The sequence below is a fragment of the Rattus norvegicus genome, chromosome 1, assembly GCF_021556685.1.
Source record: "Rattus norvegicus strain SHRSP/BbbUtx chromosome 1, alternate assembly SHRSP_T2T, whole genome shotgun sequence".
Taxonomy (NCBI): domain Eukaryota; kingdom Metazoa; phylum Chordata; class Mammalia; order Rodentia; family Muridae; genus Rattus; species Rattus norvegicus.
In genome coordinates this window covers 16,576,620-16,600,525 of record NC_141534.1, presented here as the reverse complement: position 1 = coordinate 16,600,525, position 23,906 = coordinate 16,576,620, and the positions used below count along the sequence as shown (strand labels likewise).

Below are 23,906 nucleotides of genomic sequence, written 5' to 3'. Positions count from 1 at the left end.
TGTAGGTTCATCAGCTGTGGCAAATGAGTTAACTCTCATGAGAGACTGGCAACAAGGGACACTATGTGTGGGTGGGATGGGTGTCTTAAGAGAAACCTGTCTTTCTTCCCAATACGTCACTAAGAAAAATCAAAGACTATTTTAAAGACCTTAGAATGAAAATCTGGCCACCTACTTCTGAAATAATAGTAGTCTAGTACCTTACTAGGACATTACATATGTCAGTATTTCTAGATGAAACCTTTACACCATATTGTTGTGACCTTTATGTATATGTACCCTGGGAATGGGGTGGTGAAGTGTATACTCTTGGTCTGTTTATCAGTTTCTTTAGTGTTCACATGGACTGGTGGAGGCAAGATGGTTATTTCCAGCCAATATGGACAGTGAATTAAATTACAACTTTCCAATAGAAAATAATTTCAAGGAATGTCTCTGGCTTCCTGGGGGATGAAATTAGGCATGGTTGCTGTCTTTGTTTTGACTACTTCATAATTTCTAAATGTTCAATGAGGAAAGGTTATTTTATAATGAGAGGTTTTCTGTTATTTCTCTGATCTCTTAAGGTACAGAGATAATTTTACATCGTCTGCTTACATCACTAGAAATATATGGCAGGTATCAAATCTCTGATAAAGCCTGTATCTGTATCAATTCTCCTGTGAGGGGACATAAACAGGGTGGGGTTGTGTCTACAGATGTGCCTTGGGGTACCCACTGGGTAGCCACATTTTCGAAATGAGTCTGAGTTGCTATTCATTTCTGGCATAACTGTTCCGTCACACAAAACATATGATCTCAGCCACTCACTGTCATCTGGTCATTTATCTATCACAACAGCCTCAAAACAATATGAAGGCCAGGTAACTCAGGCGTGTGGTCTCAGGACAGACGAAAGCCTTACAGAGAAAGCCCAGTAGTGGTCTCTGACACTGGGGTCAGGTAGGGACTCACAAACACAGTGTCACTCACTGTAGATGCGGGACTTTCTTAGATTCTCAAGTTGCAATATATGATATAACACATGTTACATGCATACACATGAGTATGCACACGCGCGCGTGCGCACACACACACACACACACACACACACACACAGCTTGTACTTGGACTCAGGCTGCCCTCCTTTAGGGTGTTATCAAGACATTTAAGATACACCAGGAAAGGTTAAAGCTTTCATTAGGCTATCAAACTAAAACCACAAGCACATTTCCAAGTTCAAGGTCTCCGCTCTGAACTGGTATCCATCCAAGCTTTCTGTCTGAGGGAAAAGTGACGTGTGTGCAGTTGTTGTGTGTGTTGTTGTTGACTTGTGTGCAGTTGTTGGTCTGCTGTCAGTATTCAGAGGAAAGTAATTAATGGTTTTACTTGTCCCAAGCTCTGTCACAAACAGAGGAAGACCCTGCTGATACAAAGCAATATAAAAACTATCACAATTTCCCAGGGTCCTGTGGTTATAGATATGTATGCATGGACAATTCTGAGTGGTAGGAAATTTTCACCCTTTGATTAAACTGATTTATTTATTCAGTTTACAGCTTCTATACCTTCGGACTATACTATAATTATAACAAAAGAAGCAAAGACAATAAAATCCCGCTGGAACTTTAAAAAAAAATAAAAGAAGTGGGGAAGACCTTAGAGCCGTGTGCAGCTGAGGTCTGCTGGGTTCGAAAGAGCCCTGAAAGGTTGCTCAGGGACAGGACTCTTGTGTAGAGCTTTGCTCTGAACAAAAGACACAAACCAGTCTTTGTTCAGACGCTATCATCCCATTCATTGTTTACTTACAGCGAAGTTAAATGTGCAGAGGCCCCTTCCAGGGAGTCGCATGTCTTTAAGTGGAAAGGTTGTCCCACGTCCGTTTCTAAAATAAGCCAGAACATTGGAAATGAATCCAATGCTTTTCAAAAGTGCTATGTCTAGATCAGTTCAATTATCATTGTGAGTGTCAGTAATGCATTAAGACTTATTTCGTATAATTATAAATTAATAAATGTAGGGGATTTTCCCTTTTACCTTTTCCTTGGGATCTATGCTGTTCCGTGCCTAGTTATTCCAGAGCTTAGAATCTGTAGCTGAGTGGTCCATCCTGACAAGGACTGATGTGTCCGACAGAAATACAAGCCAGGATGTGTAGCAGGGATGAACCTTTACACTTAAGAGTCCAACAGGAAATGGAGACAGAATGAAGCAATCGAGGTAGTCAAGTTAGACTGTACCATTTCGGATGGTCAATGGGCCAGCCTGTCTGTGAAGGGTACCGTCAGGACGTCTTAATACATGCCCCAGAGTTAAGATAAGGCTGGGCCTCATATGCACAGTGTGCTCCTTCCCATACACGCCACGACAAACTTAACTCACACAGGAGACATTCTCAGAGACTAGCAACAGCTAATAATGAAATAGAGCAATTTTGACAAGAAGTAGTAATAAAATTGCCAGTGTGACTGCTTTTTGCTTCAGGGCCATTATTAAGTAAAATTAGTGCTTTGGCCATAAGTGCCATGACATCTCCCCACTGTGTCTGATAGGTTCTAGGCCAATATCCAACACATAGAGACTAGGTCATGCTCTACCCAGAAAGCTTGACAGTAGTATAAACTCGTCTTTCTTTTAGCTCGCCCTCAGAGAAAGGTAATTGAGCAAACTGCAAGGGCTATAATACCAGCTTTTGAAACTCCTAAGATTGTCCCCTGAAGGAATTAACCCTGCAGTCTGTGACCCGGGTCAGGGGCCACATCCTCTCTGCAAATAGGTATGAGGAAGTACGGTTGCAGGCAGCGAACACCCCTGCGATTTGATTCCTGTTAGACATCTTGTGGGGACTGTCTAGAATTTCCCTCCTTAATATTTAATAATTCTTAATCTTATATGACCCTGAATAACTTGGTTTATCTAATTTCCCTCAAAAAAAACCATCCATCCCCCAAAAATCCTCACAAATTCTTGGCACTGTTATGAGACTCTCGATAGAAAGAAAACTGGGACGAAGAAGCTAACCAGGTTATGGTAGAAATGACAGAGAAGAGACTGAATTCCCAGGCTGGGAGGCAGGGGAGCAATGGGATCCTGAGAAGAATTCTTCAGGAGCACAGCGACAGCCTGTGTTTTAGTAACACTGAAGTGAACGCAGGTTCATGATGGGACTGATAACTAAACATCCTTGTTTAAAATAGCGTAGGCATGTGTGTGTATGTGTACATGCATGTGTGCAAGTGTGTGCACATGTGTGTGATGTGGTATGTCTGTGTATGTAATATGTGTGTATGGTGTGTGGTATGTGTGTATGGTGTGTGGTCTATGGTGTGGTGTGTGTGTGTGTGTATGTGTGGTGTGTGTGTGTGTGTACATGCTATGTGGTGTCTATGTGTGTATGTCTGTATGGTATCTGTGTATGTATGTGTGTATGGTGTCTCTGTGTCTGTGTGAGAGAAAGAATATGTATGTAGTGTGTGTGTGTGTGTGTGTGTGTGTGTGTGTGTGTGTGATGCAGTGGTCGCTTAGGTGTGTATGTGTGGTGTCTGTGTGTGTATGTGGGAGGGTGTGGTGTGTGTATCTGTGTGTGTGTATCTGTGTGTGTGTATCTGTGTGTGTATGTGGGAGGGTGTGGTGTGTGTATCTGTGTGTGTGTATCTGTGTGTGTGGTGTCTGTGTGTGTATGTGGGAGGGTGTGGTGTGTGTATCTGTGTGTGTGTATCTGTGTGTGTGGTGTATATGTGTGTATGGTTGTGTATGGTGTGTGTGTGTGTGTGTGTGTGGTGTCTGTGAGTGTGTCTGTATGGTATCTGTGTATGTATGTGCATATGGTGTCTGTGAGTGTATGTGCATATGGTGTCTGTGAGTGCGTGTGCAGTGTCACTGTGTGTTTGTGTGTATGTGTATGTATGTGAGAGGGTGTATGTGTTTCTGTGTGTGTGTATGTGTGTGTGTGTGTGTGTGTGTGTGTGTATCTGTATGTTTCTGAGGAAAGCTTTGAACACTCATGTCTCTATAAGAGGGACTACCTAGGCTCTTTGGCAGACAATCACATTCAAAATCTTCCTTGGCTCGTTGGAGAGCAAAAGGCCTCACAGATCTGAGATAAGGCTGTTGATTCCTCAGGCCTGAAATGTTGCCACCATCTGGCTGGAGTTTACTGCCACACTCTTACAAGCAATATTGAAGTTGAAGGTTTCTTCTTTGATATGAAGAACTTCGAGTCTAGAAGCTCCAAGAGGTACCTGCCACACAACAAAAGAAATGAATTCCTCAGCAAAAAGAAAAAACCCTTGCCTGGAACAAAGTATACATGGTATTTAGCCTCCTTTAGAAAACTCGGTTGGTGCTCCCCAACTCATCCTCAGCCTCCTTTAACGCACTGTGCAGCGATGAGGAACCAGCTGTTCCAGAGCTAGAACAGTGAGGAAGATTTCGAAGAGGAAAATAACCCTGGTGGGAAAATAGGAAGACAGTATTTAACTAGTAAAATTCCCTGTTACGGTCAGCAATGGTCTGGGAGTGTTTTCTGGTTTTGGTTTTGTCTTTTTAAGAAAGGAACAATTGAGAGTGCAAGCAGGGGGAAAGGTTATCTTGTATGAAAAGTTCAAATATTTGTCGTGCGTTGACGGAGTATCTGCACATGAAGTAAACAAGATCTCCTGGATTTGATGGCGTTTACCTCACACTGTGGACTTTAAAAACTAGACAAAGACCAGCTTGATATTAGTTCGTAATAAAGACTGCATAGAAAGACAGAGGAGGGGCAGAGGATGGCGTGGGGAGTGCGACTTTCATAGAAAAAAAAGGGGGGGTCTCTAAGATGACTTTGCAGGTAGGAAGCGCCACAAGAATGGAACAATCCAGAGAGCCAGACAGCAAGAGAGGATTCCAGAGACGCCGATGAGCGGGATCTTGACCAGTACTCTAAGCTGCTCCTTCTCGAACTTTAACCTGCACAGGAATCACACGCGGAAGTCGCCCGAGTGCTGGCTCTGGTTCACTCCGTTTGAAGCAGAGATTACGTAACTCTGAAAGATCCTTGCGGTCTGATACGACAGTTCCCCACAGTATAGTTTGATTAGCAAGTCCCCGTGGCTGTTGAAGCGCTGAGGTTCTGTTCTGAGTGCAGTGTTTTTTAACAGAAAACAGCAGGGCTTATCTCTTAAAGCGACCACACTTACTCCTGTGTGGAAAACAGATTCCATGTGGGCACTGGAAAGGAACGGTGATATTAGTCTCGGCAGGAAATTAGTGGCTTGGCCTCGGGAGATGCTAGTGGGGGCGGCGAGAAGCTTGGATTCAGGCAGCAGCTTGAAGACGTTGCTGATTAATTCTCGACTTTGGACGAGGTCTAATAAACAGAAGAACAGAGAAAGCCATGGATTTTTGGCCTAAGAAAATGAATAGAGGGTGGTATCATTAACGAAGGGTACTAGAGGCAGATGCCATGGTAACAGAGGAGGTAGGTGTTGTGGGTTCAATTGCATCCCCTTGAAATTCACTAATTAAAGTCCTAACCCTAGTAACTCACAATGTGATCTTATTGGGAAATAATGCCCACCACAGGTAATTAAGTTAAAATTGAGAGTAGGCCCTGGACCAGCGGGATGGGTGTGGCTCAGGGAAATGGGGGCACACGGAAGCACATGATCTTCTTTCAGTGTTCTTGGGGCATTGGTTCCCTGACCCCAAAGATGTTAAGCCCCACAGATTTCAAGCCCGCTATATAAAACAGTGTATGTTTGCACAGCACTCTCCTTCCTACTTTGCATAATTTCGGTTGTTTCTAATACATAATGCAGTGTAAATATCATGAAAATAATCTCTCTATATACTGTTGAGCTACGAATGACAAAAAAGTTAATACATGTTTGGTGCAGATTCATTTTTTTCCTGATGCTTTGCTCTGAGCATATAGAAGAGCCCTGTATAGTAATTGGGGTTCATCCTCTTCTCATTCACGTGTGTGCGTGTGTGTGTGTGTTTTCTGTCTTCACAAACACCAGGTGCCATTTCAGACGGTTGTGAGCCACCATGTGGTTGCTGGGATTTGAACTCAGGACCTCTGGAAGAGCAGTCAGTGCTCTTAACCGCTGAGCCATCTCCCCAGCCCCCTCTAGAGAATTTCAGGGAAAGCTCCTCCTCCTGAGGAAGGAGTGGCCTGGGGTAAAAGGACAGCTTGTGGGCATGCAGGTCAGGTGGTGCAGGCCCCTGATTCCAGATACTCTGGGCAAGTTCAAGGCCTGACTGGACTACTGAACAAGTTAAAGTTAGCCCTAACCACCAACTCAAAATCATAAATTAATTAATTAGTTAATTAATTAATTAAAAAGAACCCCCCACCCCCGGTGAGGCTGCAGCTCTGATAGAGTGCTTACCTAGTATGAGTGAGGCCCAGAGATCATTCAAAACGCCAGAAGGGGAGGTCTCATAGGAGAGCTGGGGAGGGTCAAACACAACTATAATCCTAACGGTCTGGAAGCAGAAGGGCCCCAAGTTTTGGCCAAGAAAAGAAAAATCAGCACCACTGTTGGATGAGAATTCAGATGTGAGGTCTTAGCGTGCTCGTGCTCATCATGAGTAGAAATACAGTTCCTCTTGGCACATCATCCGCCAGGCAGGATGCTAGGAGTCCAACGAAAGTGGAAGTTCTTTTCAAAGGTTACAATCTCGTGCAAGTGTTACTTGGGTACTTGTTTCCGGGCCACAGCCACCGTCGCCGCCGCCGTGGAGAGCAACACCTGGGATAAGGACACCCCTAGGCTTTCCACATGAGGTTTACAGCCGTAGTTCTAAGGATACTTGAGGCAATCATCAAGTCATCCTCCTTATTTTTCAGACGTTGGAACATCTAAGTTCATATGATCTTAATTATAACCACACTTTTATTTAAAGTGGGGAGCAATGGAAGCCTGTGGTAGCATAAATCACGACTCATCTAATCTTATTTAGGTCATATGAAAATAAATGGAGACCTTTGAAGTTAGTGAGTTTGTTCACTAATCCTCCCCCTCCCCCTATGCACACATCGCCTTAGGTTTCTTAGAACTGTTTGGACAGGAACTACCAAATTTTTTCCAGGAATTTTTATTTAAAAAATAGTAAGTTCAGTGTCTGTGCTATAAATCAGCATACGATTGTTTGGGACCAGAGCATCCCAGCTACCAAGGCCACTTCGAATATGCAGCTCACTGAAATAGCCAGAGGGGTATTGTTTTTACTTTTGTTTTTTTCTTGCCCTTGGTAATGGACAAATTAGAAGAAAACCTTAAATATAAAAATGACATCTATCACGTTCTTGACGCAGCTAAAGTAGTATTGGGTTAGGTATGGTGGGGGAAGCAGAGTTGTCTTGGAAGCAGTAGTCTATCTAGAGCTAGAGAGATGGCTCAATGGGTAAGAATACTGCTGCTCTTCCAGAGGGCCAGGGTTTGACTCTCAGCGCCCACACGGCATTTATACTCAACTCTAGAGGAGCCAACACCCTCTTCTGCCCTCTGGAGGCACAGCACACACGGGCAGATACCCACAAACAAAACAAAATAAACAATCTTTCCTGCTGGCCAAGAGTTTGTGGTGATAGATGAGAGATACATCGATGATGAAAAAGACGGATGATAGGTAAGTAATAAATAGTAGATTGATTGATAATAGATTGATATATACATGATAGATGATAGATGATAGGCAGATAATACATAAATAGATGAATAAATGATAGATTAGAGAGTTGATTGATGATGATAGATAGATAGATAGATAGATAGACAGACAGACAGACAGACAGACAGACAGTATAGCATTTTGTAACATGTTCTAATTTGGTTACATCTATTTCACTGTGGTAAGAACACTTGAGAGTCATCCTATCCTTTTAAACAAATCTTTAGCATACGATAAGTCGCCGTTGACTCGAGGCATGGTGCTATGACTGCGGCATATCTCTAAAGCTCGTGTCTTCTTTGTCTGATGAAATCTCATTTCTATTGGTGAAAACTTCGCATAGCCCTCTTTCCCTCAGCCTTAGTGCCTCCTTCTTCATTCTCTGATTCTATCATTTTGACTGGTTCAAATACCTAACGGAAATTAACTTGTGCCCCATTTGCCTGTTTTATTTTGTTTAGTATGACGTCCTCAGCATTCAACTACATTATAATATATCCCACACATCTTCAGAAAGGCTATCAGTCTATTCCAGGCACATTCTTTCTTCATCCATTCCCTTACAATTGGGTTCTTTTCACGTCTTAGTATTACAGTCTTTTCATAAACATAGGGGTGTTACTATGTCTACAAGATCCTGATTTTAATTTATTTGGATAAATATTCAGAGCGACCCAGTAATAGCCCTGTAATTGGCTAATGGAGAGTAATTACCAAATGGAAACGCACAGCTCTACACAGTGCCTTGGCTGCATGCACGCCCACTAATAGGGCCAGGAAAAAAAAAGTATTCCTCACGTCCAAGGAGTACTGTAACCCTTCTACTGAGCCTTAGACATCATCTAATTTATATAATTAATGAATTAGACTGTTACTTACATCTCGGTAAAGTCATGTCCAAGATATGTTCTGTTCTGTTGCCTAGAGAAGGACAATCACACTAAGTAGTCGCTGATCATCTACAACGACAGACAATGCTTACTGCCCTGACTGGTTGCACAAAAATATTGTGTGCCGTATGTAAACTTTATTAACCCTAATGTATAATATTTTAATGTGTTGTTCTGTCATGCTTCTTGCTTTTTGAACAGGGTCCTATTGGGTAGCCTGTACAGTCCAGGCTAGCCTTGAACTCTCGACCTCTCAACTGTGTGTGTACTATACACGTGTAGACTACCATGCCTGGAAAAATAGAATATTTTAAATACTATGAATTTCCTCTCGTTCCCCCTACACAAACGTACATATATTTTTTATTTTATTCAATTTTTGTTAAAAATATTAGACTCCTTATTTTCTTTTTTTTTTTTTCTTTTTTTCGGAGATGGGGACCGAACCCAGGGCCTTGCGCTTGCTAGGCAAGCGCTCTACCACTGAGCTAAATCCCCAACCCCCTTATTTTCTTTTTGAGGATATATTATACATGACCTATAACAATAACGCTAAGAATTAACCAACTAATCACCCCCAGGAAATTTTAAAGAGTTGCATTCTAAAATTAAAAGGACAGGCAGAAATGATTCACACAGAACAAACTTGGAAGAGTTGAATGTGATACAGACTGTTTTCTCTCTCTTTACCCACTTGGAGGATCACAGCACAGGTGTATTTTACTTCTCAGCAAAATGTCCAATAAAATAAATGGGCACTTGACTCACAGAAAGTATATTCTGCATGTCAGGAATATATAACGGGTGACCCCTGTAATTCATCTACTAAATCAAGGACTGTGATCATCTTCACAGCAACACAATCACCTTTATCTCGAAAGTCTAGAATCTTCCTCTGACCCTGTTGAGATTCAAAATTGCATCGGCTCAATAAATATTTGTCAAGTACTTACTGTTTTCAAACCCAGTGACTCTATGGATGGGTTTCTATATTTCCTCTCCGGGCTTCTTCGAAAGATGAGACATTCAAATGGCTCCAGAGGCCAAGAAAGTGATGTACAAGAGGGAATTGGACTCAGTTAGTGGTGGTATGGGGGCCACCTGGAGCGCGAGTGCATGCCTGGTCTACTCCAGACAGCTGCTTCTCCACTGTTGTCATGGATGCAAGAGAGAACACAGGCGCCATGTGGCCAACTCCACTAAAGCTCTACAAGGAGATCTGGGAATTCCAATGAATGCACAAAACCTGCTGATGTGTAAATGTCGACTACTGGTCTGATGAGACTCTCTTTGAAATATAATGCAGTCCAGGCTGCCAGGGTCCTCCTGCAAAACCTCTGCTTTGGTGGTGATCGTTGTGGAGGTCAGAAGTATCAAAACTTCCTTCCTCAATTTCCTGGATCACCCTCCTGCCCTTTCACGTGCTGAAACATGTGACAAGCAGGACTTCCTTCTACCAGAGACAGAGAAAGAGAGAAGAAAGAAGAAGGAGGAGGAGAGGAGAGGAGGAGAGAAAGAAGAGAAGGGAAGGGAAGGGAAGAATTTGAGAATATTCTTCAGAGAAAAGCCCACAATCCCCTTTTGTCCTGCTTCCAACATAGCCATATTCTAACTCAAGTTGGCCACAGCCAGGAAACTGTGGACTTTCTCTGTGAAAGGAGAGATCCTGGTTGCCTTTCCTCACAGGGAGGGCACTAGGGTCCCCAAACTTGGATAAGAAAGTGGGATAGAGTAAAGAGAGCTGAAAGGAAGAGCAATACTTTCTGTCCTAGCACCACAATGAAGGTGGTTAGAGGCTTTACGTGGTGCTCTAAGCAGGGCTGGCAGTGGTGAGAAATGGGTGTTAGCTGGACTCACCCCAGTAGTGAGATACTGTAGTGAACTGGAGGGGGTATCCCCACAGGAAAAGGTTTGGTAACCTTGGGAACCCCTAAATGAAGACTTCCTACAGAAAAACAAAGGACAAACTTTAGGAACCCAGAAATGGTGGTTCCCCTGGCCAACCCTGCAGCAGACATCACAGAAATCTGTTTACAGCAAAACCCATTTACAAGTTAAAAATGAGTTTGAAGGCAGAGGGAAGCATGTTCCTCAGAGTCTAAAAACAAACTCCTTCTGAACTTCTTTATCCCAGAAGCAACTTCCTCTTCAACTCAAGATTTGTTCCCAGGTCACTTGGGGAAGAGGTAGGAGAGAGGTATGAACATCCTCTTGTCGTCACAGGAGGCTCTCAGCCCACAGAACAGCCCTGAGGGGCCAATTTTATCTTTCCTCAGTGAGCACTGTGGGAGTTCAGAAGCATGCCATTCCCTGGGGAAATACTGAAGCCATGGGATGCCTGTTAGCAGAGCGGAGAGGAAGCCACCTTAAAGAAGGCAGAGGATAGAGAGCTCGTCATACATGTGTACCTTTGTCTACATTCTAGAACATTCCACCAAGAGGCATTTATACACCTTAAACAATAAAATGGGAAGATCACTGGACTCATTGGGGAGTGGGTTTGTTTGCAGGTACACATGTCAGTGTGTGTGTGTTTGTGTGTGTGTGTGTGTGTGTATGTGTGTGTGTGCATGTACTAGTCTGTATGTGTATATGGATGTGCATGGGTGTGTGCATATGTGTGTGATTATGTGTGTAAGGGGGTGTGTTTTCAGAGGCCAGAGGACAACACCATCTGGCTTCTTCCCTCATCTGGTCTCCACCTTACCTTTTTGAGACAGAGTCTCTCACTGCACCTGAATAGCACTGATTTAACTAGAATGGCTGGTCCACAAGCACCAGGAATCCTTTGGCCTTCTCCTCCCCAGCATTGGGATTATAGGATTGCTGTCTCCAGTTCTGTTTGTCTTATGTGAGGGCACTAAGGACTGAACTTGGGTCTTCACGCTTGCAATAGCAAGTGACTTTTTTTTCTTACAGAGTAATGCCTGCAGCCCTGGGACTTATCCTTTAAAGAGTAACAAATGCCAAGAAATATCTCAGAGCCTCTGAGTGATTACCTAGGGCTAACTAATTCTCCTAACTTTCTTTTCATATTTTTCTTCCCCTTGTCACTCCAGTCTTTTATTCAGTCAGACTGAGATCTCAGATTGTAAGGAAACGTCTTTAGGGACGTCAACCCAGACATTTCCTGCTTTAAAGTTCTTGCTGCTTTGTCCAGACTGCTTCAGGTGCTAAGTCAGATACTTTACACCCATCCTTCTGCCCGAGACCCACAACAGAAAAGGGTACTGATAGTTTTATCCACCACTTTTCTCTGTAAGGATGTTCATATATAAGGGAAGAATGATCTCTCTTCCCAATTCTGTGTATTCTGAGGAAACTTGGAGGCCATTCATCACTACTGTGGTGTCTACAGTGGGGCTGGAGTGAGCTGAGGTGTGCCTGTGGCAGAAAATTGGTCCCTTGCAGCAAGAAGCCATCAAAGTACTTTATCCAGTGTAAGGTGGCTGTGTCCCCGTGTTTCTGATTGAGACATGAGCAATAGCCAACCACTGGAACAGATGCGATGGTTACTGTACAGGAGGGGGACTTCCAGGAGACTTGGAGCATCAGTTACCCACAAGACCTCAGATTCTCACCCTGTATATGTGAGAATAGGTGCACATATGATACTCCAGAGAAATAGGAGGGAAGGAAGTTGATTTGGGACCTGGATTCTTTTGACATCGTTTAGGATCTGTAATAGGCTCCAGCTTCACCAGAGAAGCTCAAAGGGACTTCAGGGACCCACCCCAATCAACAGATTGACTTCTTTTAGCATTTAAGGGTCCTCACCTTGCCATCACATAGATATCAAGACTGTTGTTTCCCCCCACGAGATGGCAGTAACTTCCAAAGCCTAGTGGAAGTTTGAAATGCGTTTTCTAAGCTTGCAGACAGAAGCCTGCAGAGACAGAGATCGGGCAAGGGCAGAGATAACATTCTCTCTAGAAACTTGGAATAGTAGAAAGTAGAGGGAGGGGCAGGGCAATGCCTAGCAATAAAAGCTGACCGGTTCAGAAGGCTACCTCCAACGTGTTCCTACTTTAAAGGAGCCCTGCAGGAGCAGAGCACGGTGGTATACTGTGAGAGACTGAGAGCTGGGCTTTGTGAACTGAGGTCTCTAGAGCCAATGGCGAGTACACAGGAGGCTACTTGGCAGGCAAAGGTATTGTGGTGCCTCCTTACATCCAATTTCTAGATCCTACTCCATCCACCTGTATTTGATAGAAATGTCTGTCTGGGTCTCAGGCATACTGCCAAGCTGGTGTAAGCACGAAGGAGGAATTTCTAAACAACTAAACAACTTAGGGGGTTTCATGCAATCCGGGTTCAGTAAATCTCTTGCCCAGATTTAGAGAGGAGCTAAAAGAAAGAAACAGAGAGCTTACCTCTGTGTCTGTAAACACCGGCTATGTTTGCTTGTCTCTCTCAGAGTAGGCTTTGACTCTTACAGCCACATTTTCACCTGTTTCTGTCTCTGTCCCCTCTCGTCCCCTTACTCCCTAACCCACCCAAAAGGTAAGTACAGGAAGGGAACCCAGTCGGCCCAACCTGTAGCATGCATCACCTGTGCAGTAAGACACAGCCAGGAAGAAGTTCCTGCCTAACGTGATTATGGCTTGGAGGAATTCAGTATTAGAGACCGGTGTTTCTCAAAGTGTACCATGCATACAAATCACCTGATTATCTTGTTTCAGTGCAAAATCCGATTACATCTAGAACGGAACCAGAAGGAACACATTTTAATAAGCATCCAGTTGACACCCCTGCTGCCGCTCTATAAATCACATGTAGCAAAGTTACAGGAGATGAGCTGGCACGCTTCCCAGACCTGAGAAGGTCTTATTTTCCTGTGCCAAATGTAACAGATGCCATTTTGTACCCTTCTTCTGCCTCCTGGATACTTGTCACCTCTTTTAATCAAAACTATGAAATATTTGCAGATTCCTCCTTTTTCTTCTTTTTGTACACTTAAATATCGAATGGGAGGGTTTTGATTATTCTAGTAAGTAAAAAGAAAATGTTTATGACAGAACAGATGTTGCACCCACCATCCTGTGGTGTTACAGTTAAAAATACAAGCTTACAGGAAGTCTAAGGGACCGGCGGATTCCTATGGCAACACTGGGTCATTGTTAGCATACAGCTACCATGGATTGAATGGATCAGAATGGAGAGAAGTTTGTTAGTGACTGTGGCACTGCTGTGACAAATACCTAACGTGAACAACTTAAAGGGGAAAGGGTTTGTTTGGGCTCTCTCAGTTTGAGGAGCCAGTCCATCATGGCTGGGGTTCATGGCCCTAGGAGTGTGAGGTAACCGCTTGCACAGTATCCGAATTCAGGAAGCAAAGAGCAATGAATGCGGCCTGCTCAACCCACATTCTTCTTTGTAATTAGTCCAGGACAACCATCCCGAGAACTGTCCTCTCTAGGGTTACAATGGGTCTTCTCACCTCAAGTAACCTAGTGTACTTCCTCACAGATGTGCCAGAAATCTGCTTTTTTGGTGATTCTCAATCCTGACTCATGGGCAAGGTAAACCATCACAGATGGTGATCAAAGAGGCCTGTCCGTATCCCACATAAAAATCACTTAGGTATCAGTGCCATATCAAGCCTTTGCACTTAAAACTATGTTTTGGTGAGCGTGATATCACTTGATGTATTTCCTGAGAAATGCTACCGCATTCTGTGAACAGGGTTCAGCAGAGGACACCTGGATTCTCCACACTGATGTAAGGCTGACACAATACCCTTGTCATTTAATTTATTTTAAAGTCCGCAAATGTTGTTTTAAGTCCAATTAAAGTAAGTTTGCCATAGCGTTGAAGTCTCCTAGGTGGGAAACCCTTCCTAATGTGAGCAGTTCAGCACAAATTCTTTCCAAATATTTTTTAGGCAGTCCTCTAACCTCCTCAAACTAGTAGACTTGCAAAGCTTCACTGATAAAGATAAAAAGGTATTGATCGTTTGTAGCAACACCCAGACTTTGCCTGATGTAGTCAGTGGCGTGAAAATCTTGGAAAGTGGTGGTTGCTGCCAGGGGAAATTCAGTGTTTACTCGGGGTTTCTTCATTTCCCATGTGTGTGTGCTTACTGGCCAAGCCAGGAGCACTTAGTCCCACCGATAGTAACCTCTTACAAAACAGACTTCCTTTATGCACTGCAAACCCGCAGAAACAGAAACGAAGCAAATCAGCTAGATCCGTCTTTCCTTGAAACAGATGCTCCTAGCTGGGTGTATTGGGTCATTCTTTCATCTGCCTAAGGCCAGCCCGAGTGGGGGGAAGAGGAATGCTTTGAATAAGAATACAATTGCAGGAAGATTTTTCATCAACTAGGGCCTTGCTAACACAGCCAGCTTGAGTTAAGAATGACGCATATCAGGTCCCTGACTAGGACATCAAAGCTATTTACCACAGGACCTGGAAGTAAATCAGAGTCTCCTAATTTAAAAAGAAAAAAAAAACCTACACTAATGTCGTTCGGAAGGCAGCACATAGTCAGGCTGACTTTGAAGTTCCTAGCTCACAGCTCAAGTCTCTGTTAATCTTTCAAAGGATTTTCATCTAATCTAAGAGATACAGACATCTGCACTTAAGCAGTTAATCATACCTAGTTGCTGAAACTGATTGACAAAAGCTGGTATTCATTTCCCAACTAAAAGATAGACCTGAGGACCAGCAATGTCCCCGTTTGAGCACATGATGGGTCTTATACAAATTTATTCTAGAGTTTTCCATATGTATTACAGATATGTATAGTATTCATATAGATTTATAAAAGGAAGGAGGAGAGGATTCCGTGCTGTGGTTATAAAACTGTATTCTGGGGTTTCTGAATGGAAATGGTCCCTGTGAGGGGATAAGATGCCCAGTGTCCACACAAAACTGAGTCCCCCCCTCTCTATTTACCTTACCTGCCTGTCTTCAGCTTAATATAGTCACGTGCAGAGAGAGTCAGAGACAGAGACACAGAAAGGCAGAGACAAAGAGACAGAGACAGAAAAAGCAGACACAAGGGGAACTCACACAAAGACTACCTAGGAAGGAGAATGGAAAGAATTTTGTTCCACTGTTCGTAACCTCTTTCAAAAGGGACTTCCTTCAGGGAACTTTCTAGATACCTCCAAGGTCTCCAGTGTGATGGAATGAAATTAACTCCTTCCTTTCACCTGTCCTTTTCCTGCTAGGTTAAGCCCTTTTAAGTCACAGACTTTGCACTGATAATGCGTGCCTTTTTCATTGTGACTGTTCTCAAAGGAAAGGGGACATCAGGTTACTGTATTTTTCACAAAGCCAGAGGAACATCCCCACTGATAATAATCAAAGCCTTCCCAGTAACCATTTCCCCCACAGCCTAACTGTCCCTGGGTACCATCTGCCCTTTTGCTTAAGCTGGGGAGACTGAAGGAAACTTTCTGAAGCTAGACGAGATAGACGATTGGAGTTTTCTGGACTGTCCGGAGCTGTGGCTTCCCCAGGTGTTCAAAGTTTTCTACCATTTTTTTTACATAAATCTAAAAGTCAATAGGCAATCCTCTTAGAAAATCAGGGATCTCATCATAGATATAGATTCTATAGATGATAGATGCTATATATATAATAGATAGATAGATAGATAGATAGATAGATAGATAGATAGATAATGATAGATGGATAGATAGATGATAGATAGATAGATAGATAGATAGATAGATAGATAGATAATGATAGATGGATAGATAGATAGATAGATAGATAGATAGATAGATAGATAGATAGATAATGATAGATGGATAGATAGATGATAGATAGATAGATAGATAGATAGATAGATAGATAGATAGATAGATAGATAGATAATGATAGATGGATAGATAGGTGATAGAGGGGTAGATGATAGATAGATTGGATAAATAATATGTATTACATATACAAAATCTTAAAAGCAAGTGGTATCATTGGAACCCCATGATATTTTTTAAATTTTCCTATTTTTAATTCTTATTGAAAATAGAGGTTTTTCACACAATATATTTTTATTATGACTTCTCTTCCCCAACTCTTCTCAGGTCCTTGCCGTCTCCCCAATAGCCCAGATCCATATACTTCTTCTCTCTCATTAGAAAACAAACAAGCATCTAAAATAATAATAGTAGTTGGAGTGGAATAATGAAAATGAGGTAAAATACAAGCCAGAATAATGCAAAACAAACAGCAAAGAAAGCCAAACAAAAAGCACGTGAAACACATATAGACACAAAGACACACACTATCCTATAAAAACACAAAATTTTAATTGTGCAGACAAAACAATATGGGGAGGGGCCTCCAACATACCATTGAGTTGGTTTTGTGTCGGCCATCTATATTGAGCATGGGCCCTGCCCTTAAATGTATACCCAATGAGATGCCATCGGAGAACACTAATTTTTCATTCATGAGTGGTTCTCAGTTATAGATAGCTTCCTGGTTGGGGATGGGATCTTGTATCCACATTTCTCCTCTCAGTGCTGGGACTCCATCTGATTTAGATCTGTAAAGGCCTGGCGTGTGCTACCATAGCCTCTGTGAGCTCTCACGTCATCCCCGTTGTGTCTAGAAGGTCTTGTTCTCTCGGTGTTTCAATAGTGGCTCTTACAATTATTCTCTCTCTTCTACGTGGTTCCTTGAGACCTGAGGGGAAAGATCGATGGAGACATCCCATTTAGACTTGAATGTTCCAAGGTCTCTCACTCTCTGCAGAAGGGTCTCTGTATGTATTCCCATCTACTGCAGGAGGAAGCTTCTCTGATGATGACTGAGTGCACTGTCATTAGGAGTCATTCTATTGCTAAGTTCTTCTGGCAGAACAGTAGTACTTGGTTTTCTCCTAGGTCTGCGACCAACCTAACCTCAGGTTCTTGGCTACCAAAGCAGTGATAGGCACAAATTTCATCTCACGGGGGCTAGTCTTGAGCCCAACCAGACAGTGGTTGCTTGCTACCGCACCCTTTGTGTCACTATCGCACTCATGAACCTAAGAGGTAGGTCACTGATGTAGAGTGAAGGGTTTGCAGCTGGGTTGGTGTTTATCTTTCTCTTTTGGCATCATGCAAAAGTCCCTTTTAGTATCATGAATGCTAGTCAGTATAGATGAAGGCTCCAGGCAGGCACAAGCTTGACTTCCCCATGTTCAGTGAGTTACGCAGGCGTTATCTTCAACAATAGGACCCTACCATCCATCTGAGGCGAGAAAGCAATAGCCGTTGGCAAATGGCCTGGGTTGTTTGTGGGCGGTGGACCCCACAGTCTTTAACCCATGCTGCTACACATCATAGGTGACAGACTCTCCTAGTTGAGAATATTCGAAAGTATTTCTCTCCCTTGGGAGGACCTTGACTACGGAAAGGTAGAGAAACTATCCTTAGGCTGGCTCGCGCGCCCGTGGATTCCAGATGCCTCTTCCTAAGAACACTTGAACCTTCTTTGGAGCGTGTGCAACTCTGAGAAATACGAGACTTGCTGGTCCATGGCGGCAGCTCACAGGAGCCTCTGAGCCCTTAAGGACATGGTTTTCGTCTCTAGATTTCTTCCCGCAAGGTGTTTATGACACCCGTTGCCGGGACACCAAGCGCTTTTCTCCTCTCCTTCCCATCCCACTGTTAATAAAGCTCCTGAGATCCAATTACAGTCACTATGGAGGAGACATTCTAGCCCTGGATTTTACAGAAGGGCGCTCCTGCTGTAAGAGCCCTTGTAGCCCTTGTAGCCAAAGCTGCATTCACATCCCCTAATCTGTAGGGAGCACAAACCTGCCTTCTTGTTGTTGTTGCTGCTGCTGCTGCTGCTGCTGTTGTTGTTGTTGTTGTTGTTGTTGTTGTTGTTGTTTAAAGTGTATTTGGGGACAGCTCATTGGTGACAGCTCTGAACAATGTTGTTTACCAAAATGTCTTTGAGATTCCAACAACTGGGGTGAAGACACTTTTCTCTTAGCCCTCTCTTCCCAGGGCTTTGTGTGACGATGTCTAAACAAACAAAAATGTTCCTCCTGAATACTGCAGAGTGGATCTGTTAGGAGAGCTCATTACCATTTTATTATTTATTCAAGGGAAATCATACAGAAAATGCAACAGCCACCAAGTCAAGCCAGCTCTGTAGAAAATGAACAGTAAGGAAACTCAGTCCGGCTTTGCTCCCAGAACTGGGACAGAATCATAACTAGGGAGTTAAATTATGCTCATGACTTCCATGTGGCGTCCTGACTTGGTTCATGTGTTGACACTGAGTCTGGGCCAGACAGTACCATCTGCTGGCTCTGAGAAATGCAGATGTGAAGAAAAGAGGAAAAACCTGCTCCTTCCGGTGCTTAGTTTTTCTGAGTCATACTACGAACCTGTCTTAGTGCCATCCTCCTGTTTTCATAGCAAGTGTTTGAAGAGTTAGGTGTGCGTCAGAATTACCACATAGAGCCCTGTGTTTCACATGATCTCTGTGTGCCAAGGGAAATGTATACATGCATAGACACATATGTATCGTTTTCTTGCAGAGAGGGCTATTATAAAGAAAATTAATTGTGAATGGTTTGTTTATATGTTTCCTTCCAACCTACTGCAGGCTAAGAATCTCATGGTGTTGGTCACACATTGGGGAAGAAACTAAAATTCCCACTGTGTGGCCAGCTCTGTGCTAGGCACAATAAGGAAAGACAAGACAAGATGCTGCCCTAAGAAAGAGCTCTGCTAGTCCTTCTAAGTCACCGAAGGAAGGTATGGAGGTGCATCTCAAATATATCTGAATCTAGAATAAATTATATTTACAACAGACATATGCTGACAGAAAGATGGTCCTCAACTGTGACAGATCTCGCTACAATCCATGATACAGTCTGAAAGCAGACACAAAGAACAGAACTTAGCCCTTTCTAGATGATTCCATTTGGAATGTTCAAGCTCAGATGTATGAAAGGCCAAATTTCAAGGAATGCCTTTGGGCAATGGCTATACCTTTAAGGTAATGCCAAGCTGTTGGAATTAGTGTGGTGAGTGGTAGTGTTCCCCTGGTCCCAAGCCTCTGGCTTGAGAGCAGAGTGACGAGTCTCCTGGCTTTGGTGGCTAGGGGATTTCCTGCAGAGTTAATATTAGATTCAGTGGCTGCCGACGTGTGCGTTCCATTTGTGACTGCTGTATCAAATGGAGGCCACCTGACCTGTCTTCTCTCCTTCGTCTACCTAGATAGTCGTAGTTAATGTGCACAGGACAGATTCCGTTCAGCACAGGAGACACTTCCTCCAAAAAAGGAAAACTTATACCGTTTTCTTCCAAGAACACAAAAGACAGTTACCTTTCTCTAGTGCAACCATCTTCTTGATTCCCTAATAAGTACTCAAGAGGACAATCGCTTGCTGAGCAGAAAGCAATGATAAAACCTGCTATAAATATCAGTATGTATATATATATATATATAGTAACTATAAATGTATATGATACATATATTTTCACAAATATGTCTATCATGTAATACTTATAATAGTTGTATCTATATGTATAAAATGTGTACACATGACACATATGTATCTGAATTACTACAATGAAACAGTTTAGGTAATTAATTTATAAATAGAAAAGATTTATTTGGCCTAGTGTTTTTAAGATCTGATTTCAAGGTTAGTCAATTCCATTTGCCACAGACCTCTGATGAGGGCATTTGACAGCCATAGTGGGGAGTGCTTAGCAGAGCAACTCCCTCACAACATGAGCCAGGAAAGCAACCTAGGGCTTGGGTCAGCATCTCACATTTTCTTTCTGGGACATTCATTCTCTAATGACCCCAGGGCCTCCAACTAAGTCCCACCTCCCAAAACTCCATAGCACCTCCCAATACCAAAACCCCAAACTATCAGGTCAAGATGAGCAGGCTGGTCACTCCTCACCTAGAAAGTAGGAGGAATGTGTATATACCACGCATGTCAAAAACAGTGAGTCGGAGAAAGAAAGCTCTACACGTCAAAGTTGTCCAGCTTCCCTTCTTGTTCCATTGTTTTTCCCGTGAAGTATCGAGGTTCATGTGAATGCGTATCATTTTAGTCTCTCTGGACTTCCGTCTTAAAATACTGCAGACTGACGTCACGGAATTTTCCCACTCAGCTCATTGGAGAGCTGGATGCCAGGAAGACAGGGTTCTGATGAAGGGACCCTTTCTACATGCAGGTGGCCTATTCTCACTGTGTGTAAAGAGAGGTACATATCTGGTTTCTCTTCTCATAAAGACGTTAATTTCAACATAAGGACCCCACTTTCACAACCCACATAAGGCAAAAACTGTATCTCCACTACCATCACGTTGTAGGTCAGGGATCCCTGTGTACCATTCTGAAGGGTATAAACCTACACTCCATAACTTAAAGGTATCGCATTTGTGAAGCCCAGAAGAGCCCAGAATGCTATCAGTGTAACACTGTGTCCAGTCCAAGAGCTGTAATTTTGTAGAAAAATGAGTAGCAGAGCTGTATCCAGAGGAAAGAATCTGGATACAAAGAGTCTGGGCAAAGTGCTACACACTGCACTTTGGAAGAACAAGAGCTGAAGGACCCTTACCTCAGATGGCCTTATCTTATGAAGGAAGACCACCCACTGCCTTCCTGGCTGAAACTTGGAGCTCGCACACAGAAAAGAAGGCTTCTGTTTAGTTCTTCTGCCAGCAGAAGGCAGAAGGGAGTAGACTTGAGAACACTACAAAGAGGTATGACCCTGAGAGAAAAAACTGCCTGCAGATATAAAGTGGTCATTCTTAGCGCCGGGTTCACACAGGCCGGCAGCCATCTTTTAGGTGTATTTGAATTAGACAGAACTGGAAACGGATCTCTCCATGGTTTCTGCTCCTTTCACGATATCATGCTTTGAGAACTATCTGTAGTGATAGGATTTAAATGGCTTACATACGAGTAGAAACTTTGTGTTAGCAAAAACAAAAAGGAAGGTTTTCAAGGCTAGGAACTTCGGGTTCTCTTCCACACCAGTGGTGAGGGTTTTAATATCCCACGTTGCTCCCAACAGCTATTGAGATGGGGCCTTCTAGATTACGACAGTAGCATCTTGCTGACCACAAGGTAAAGTTAGACATGAGGAAATAGAACTTGTTTCAAGAAAGCCATTGGAGAGACAGTGACCGTAGTTCACAATATTATGCTTAAAACCTGCTCAAAGCAGATTTTAATTGTTCATATCACAGATAAATATGAGATGACATACATATCAATTAGCTTGATTTAACATTTCATAATACATGCGTATTAGAAGCTTCCTGGTTTATGCCACAAATGGACTTTTACCTGTCAAAATGAAAGAAAACATGCAAAAACAAAAATACATAAAGGGCACATGGGCATGTGCACACACCTACACACACACACACACACACACACACACACGGTTCATTTAGTGTTGGCTGACTACTAGAGATGCTCCACTGTAGAAAACTGAGTCTCCCTTTCCCAGTGGTTATCACCTGAAAACAGATTCTTAGTTAGGTGTGGGTCTCTGTGTCCACTTTGCCTTCTCCATTCAGGGATTTTAGTTGGTTTGAAGTTGTACAGATCTTGTGCATGCTTCAATAGTCTGAGTTCGTGTGCGCACCTGCCCTGTTGTATATGGAGCTGGCTTTTTTTTTTAATTGGGTTTGTTTGGTTTGACCATTGCTTTCGTTTTATGGGCTTGTCAGTGAAAAAGAAAGAGCCTAAAATGTAGTGCATAGGTGACTGGAGCCGGGAGGAGCTGGGAGGAACTGGGAGGAGCTGGGGGAGGGAAAGAATATGATCAAAATATATGAAAAAAATTAATTAAAAATATTTAAAGGCAGACACTGGTGATACAGTATAGAACATAGCATGGATAGTGTGGATAAGAAGAGGGGGTGAAGAGGGGGAGAGGGAGAGGAAGAGGGAGGGGAGGGGGAGAGGGAGGGGGAGGGGAAAGGAAAGGGGAGGGGGAGAGGGATTCTTTTAATCTTCTTTGTACTCCCTACTCTCACTCCCTGTACTTATATCTACAATGCAGACAAACTGTCCTCACGTGACTACTTCCTGCTCGCTGATGCCCTAAATCCCTCCAGTTAAGAGCCTTTTCACAATCAGACCAATATCAGTTTGCTACTAACAAGTTAGCAGCATACTAATAACACAATGAGGTAACACTTTCTGCGTATGCTCTGTGGTCCTGCGTGACGAGTTACTTTGTAAGTGTAGACTTTAGAGGCAGGGCCAGGGGTGGGCGGTTCCGGGTGAGGATACTTAGGGTACAAAAACTAAGAGGGCTGTGAACTCTCAAGGCTACAGCCATGCTTCAGATCTTCCTTCAACACAGATACCAGCTTAGGAAACATTTTTAATGGTAGATACTCCCCTGTGGCTACACAGTCAAGCTGCTCTGTAGACTGTGATTCCTATTAGTTGTTACTTAATCAACAATAAGCCTTCCTTACCAAAAACTGTGTTAGCCAAGGCCTCACTAAGACCAGGCCCCCTTCATCATTATGTTTCCATTTCTTCCCACAATGTTATTAGCAACATTTTTACCATATCATCCCTTTAGAGTCAATGGACATGATATACTGTTTGGGGTAACGATTCTGTTTCATGTTAGGTTTCAAATGTGTGTTACCAATTTGCATTTATAGATTATTTTTAGTATATAATCTTAAAATCCAAATCATGTCTGAAGTGCCTAAGACATGGGCCCGGGCAGCAAGCGTCTAATTATTCATATGATAACATGTGAAGCTTTGTCCAGGCTGCAAAAGACTGGAGTCCATAGACCAGCTCTCTTGTTGCTTCGTCCCCCCACCCCCAGCTAGAGCTTGTGGTTAGGTTATAATCAGCATAAATGAAAACAAATGAAGGAAAACATGACTCAAAAGGACGTGCTCTGTGTCTGCTCATGTTTTATCCGTAGATATTAAAAATATTGTTTTCCAGTCTTAGCTCATGGAAGGAACATTCTTAAACTTCAGAATACAAATTACACACAAATGTGCTGTACAAATGTGAAGAGGCAATTTCTAGGACGTGTGAAGCATTAGTTTTCAAGGTGCCATCAAGTGTATACGCTCGTGGCACGCTCTGTGGTGAAGCAGGCCTGGAACTGTCGCTTTATTCACTGAGCGAGAGAAAGATTTGCTCCAGGAAAATTCAGTGACTTGTGCTGTGCAGCTAATTATCAAGCCAAATATTCCCGTCGCCATGTTAACTTACGAGCTTGATCAAGCCAGATTAACCTCAGTGGGTAACAAAAAAGAGGGAGAGAACTCTTTGGTGGATATATCACTTAATTGTCATGATGTTAATTGTGCCGGTTCTGGTAGGAGGTCTGAAAAGTCTAGCCTTAGCCAGCAGAGCATATCACAGCAGACAAAGGTGTGGGCTCTGTCATCTTT

General features: G+C 43.0%; 2 protein-coding genes across 10 annotated transcripts in view; one reads left to right on the top strand and one right to left on the bottom strand.

Annotated features, from left to right (window-relative positions):
- Positions 1–23,906, top strand: part of Pde7b (phosphodiesterase 7B) — a gene marked incomplete at its 5' end in the record, with an annotated part of 314,454 nt that overhangs the window by 110,665 nt on the left and 179,883 nt on the right.
- LOC134484963 (uncharacterized) overlaps positions 1–23,906 on the bottom strand; it is a 65,679-nt gene that overhangs the window by 8,654 nt on the left and 33,119 nt on the right. For 2 of the 8 annotated variants that reach the window (XR_015649097.1, XR_015649095.1), the window contains 2 exons: positions 4,005–4,220; positions 1,789–1,864 (listed from right to left, as the gene is read on the bottom strand). Coding sequence is in view for 1 of the 8 variants with exons in the window: in XM_087604782.1 (XP_087460908.1) it covers positions 4,098–4,220; positions 5,160–5,329 (293 nt within the window). In the remaining 7 variants the exon portion in view is untranslated. Of the gene's footprint in view, positions 1–1,788; positions 1,865–2,016; positions 3,724–4,004; positions 4,836–5,159; positions 5,330–6,356; positions 6,720–23,906 lie in introns of those variants that run through there. The other 6 variants (XR_015649104.1, XR_015649107.1, XR_015649096.1 and 3 more) reach the window with 5 other exon arrangements.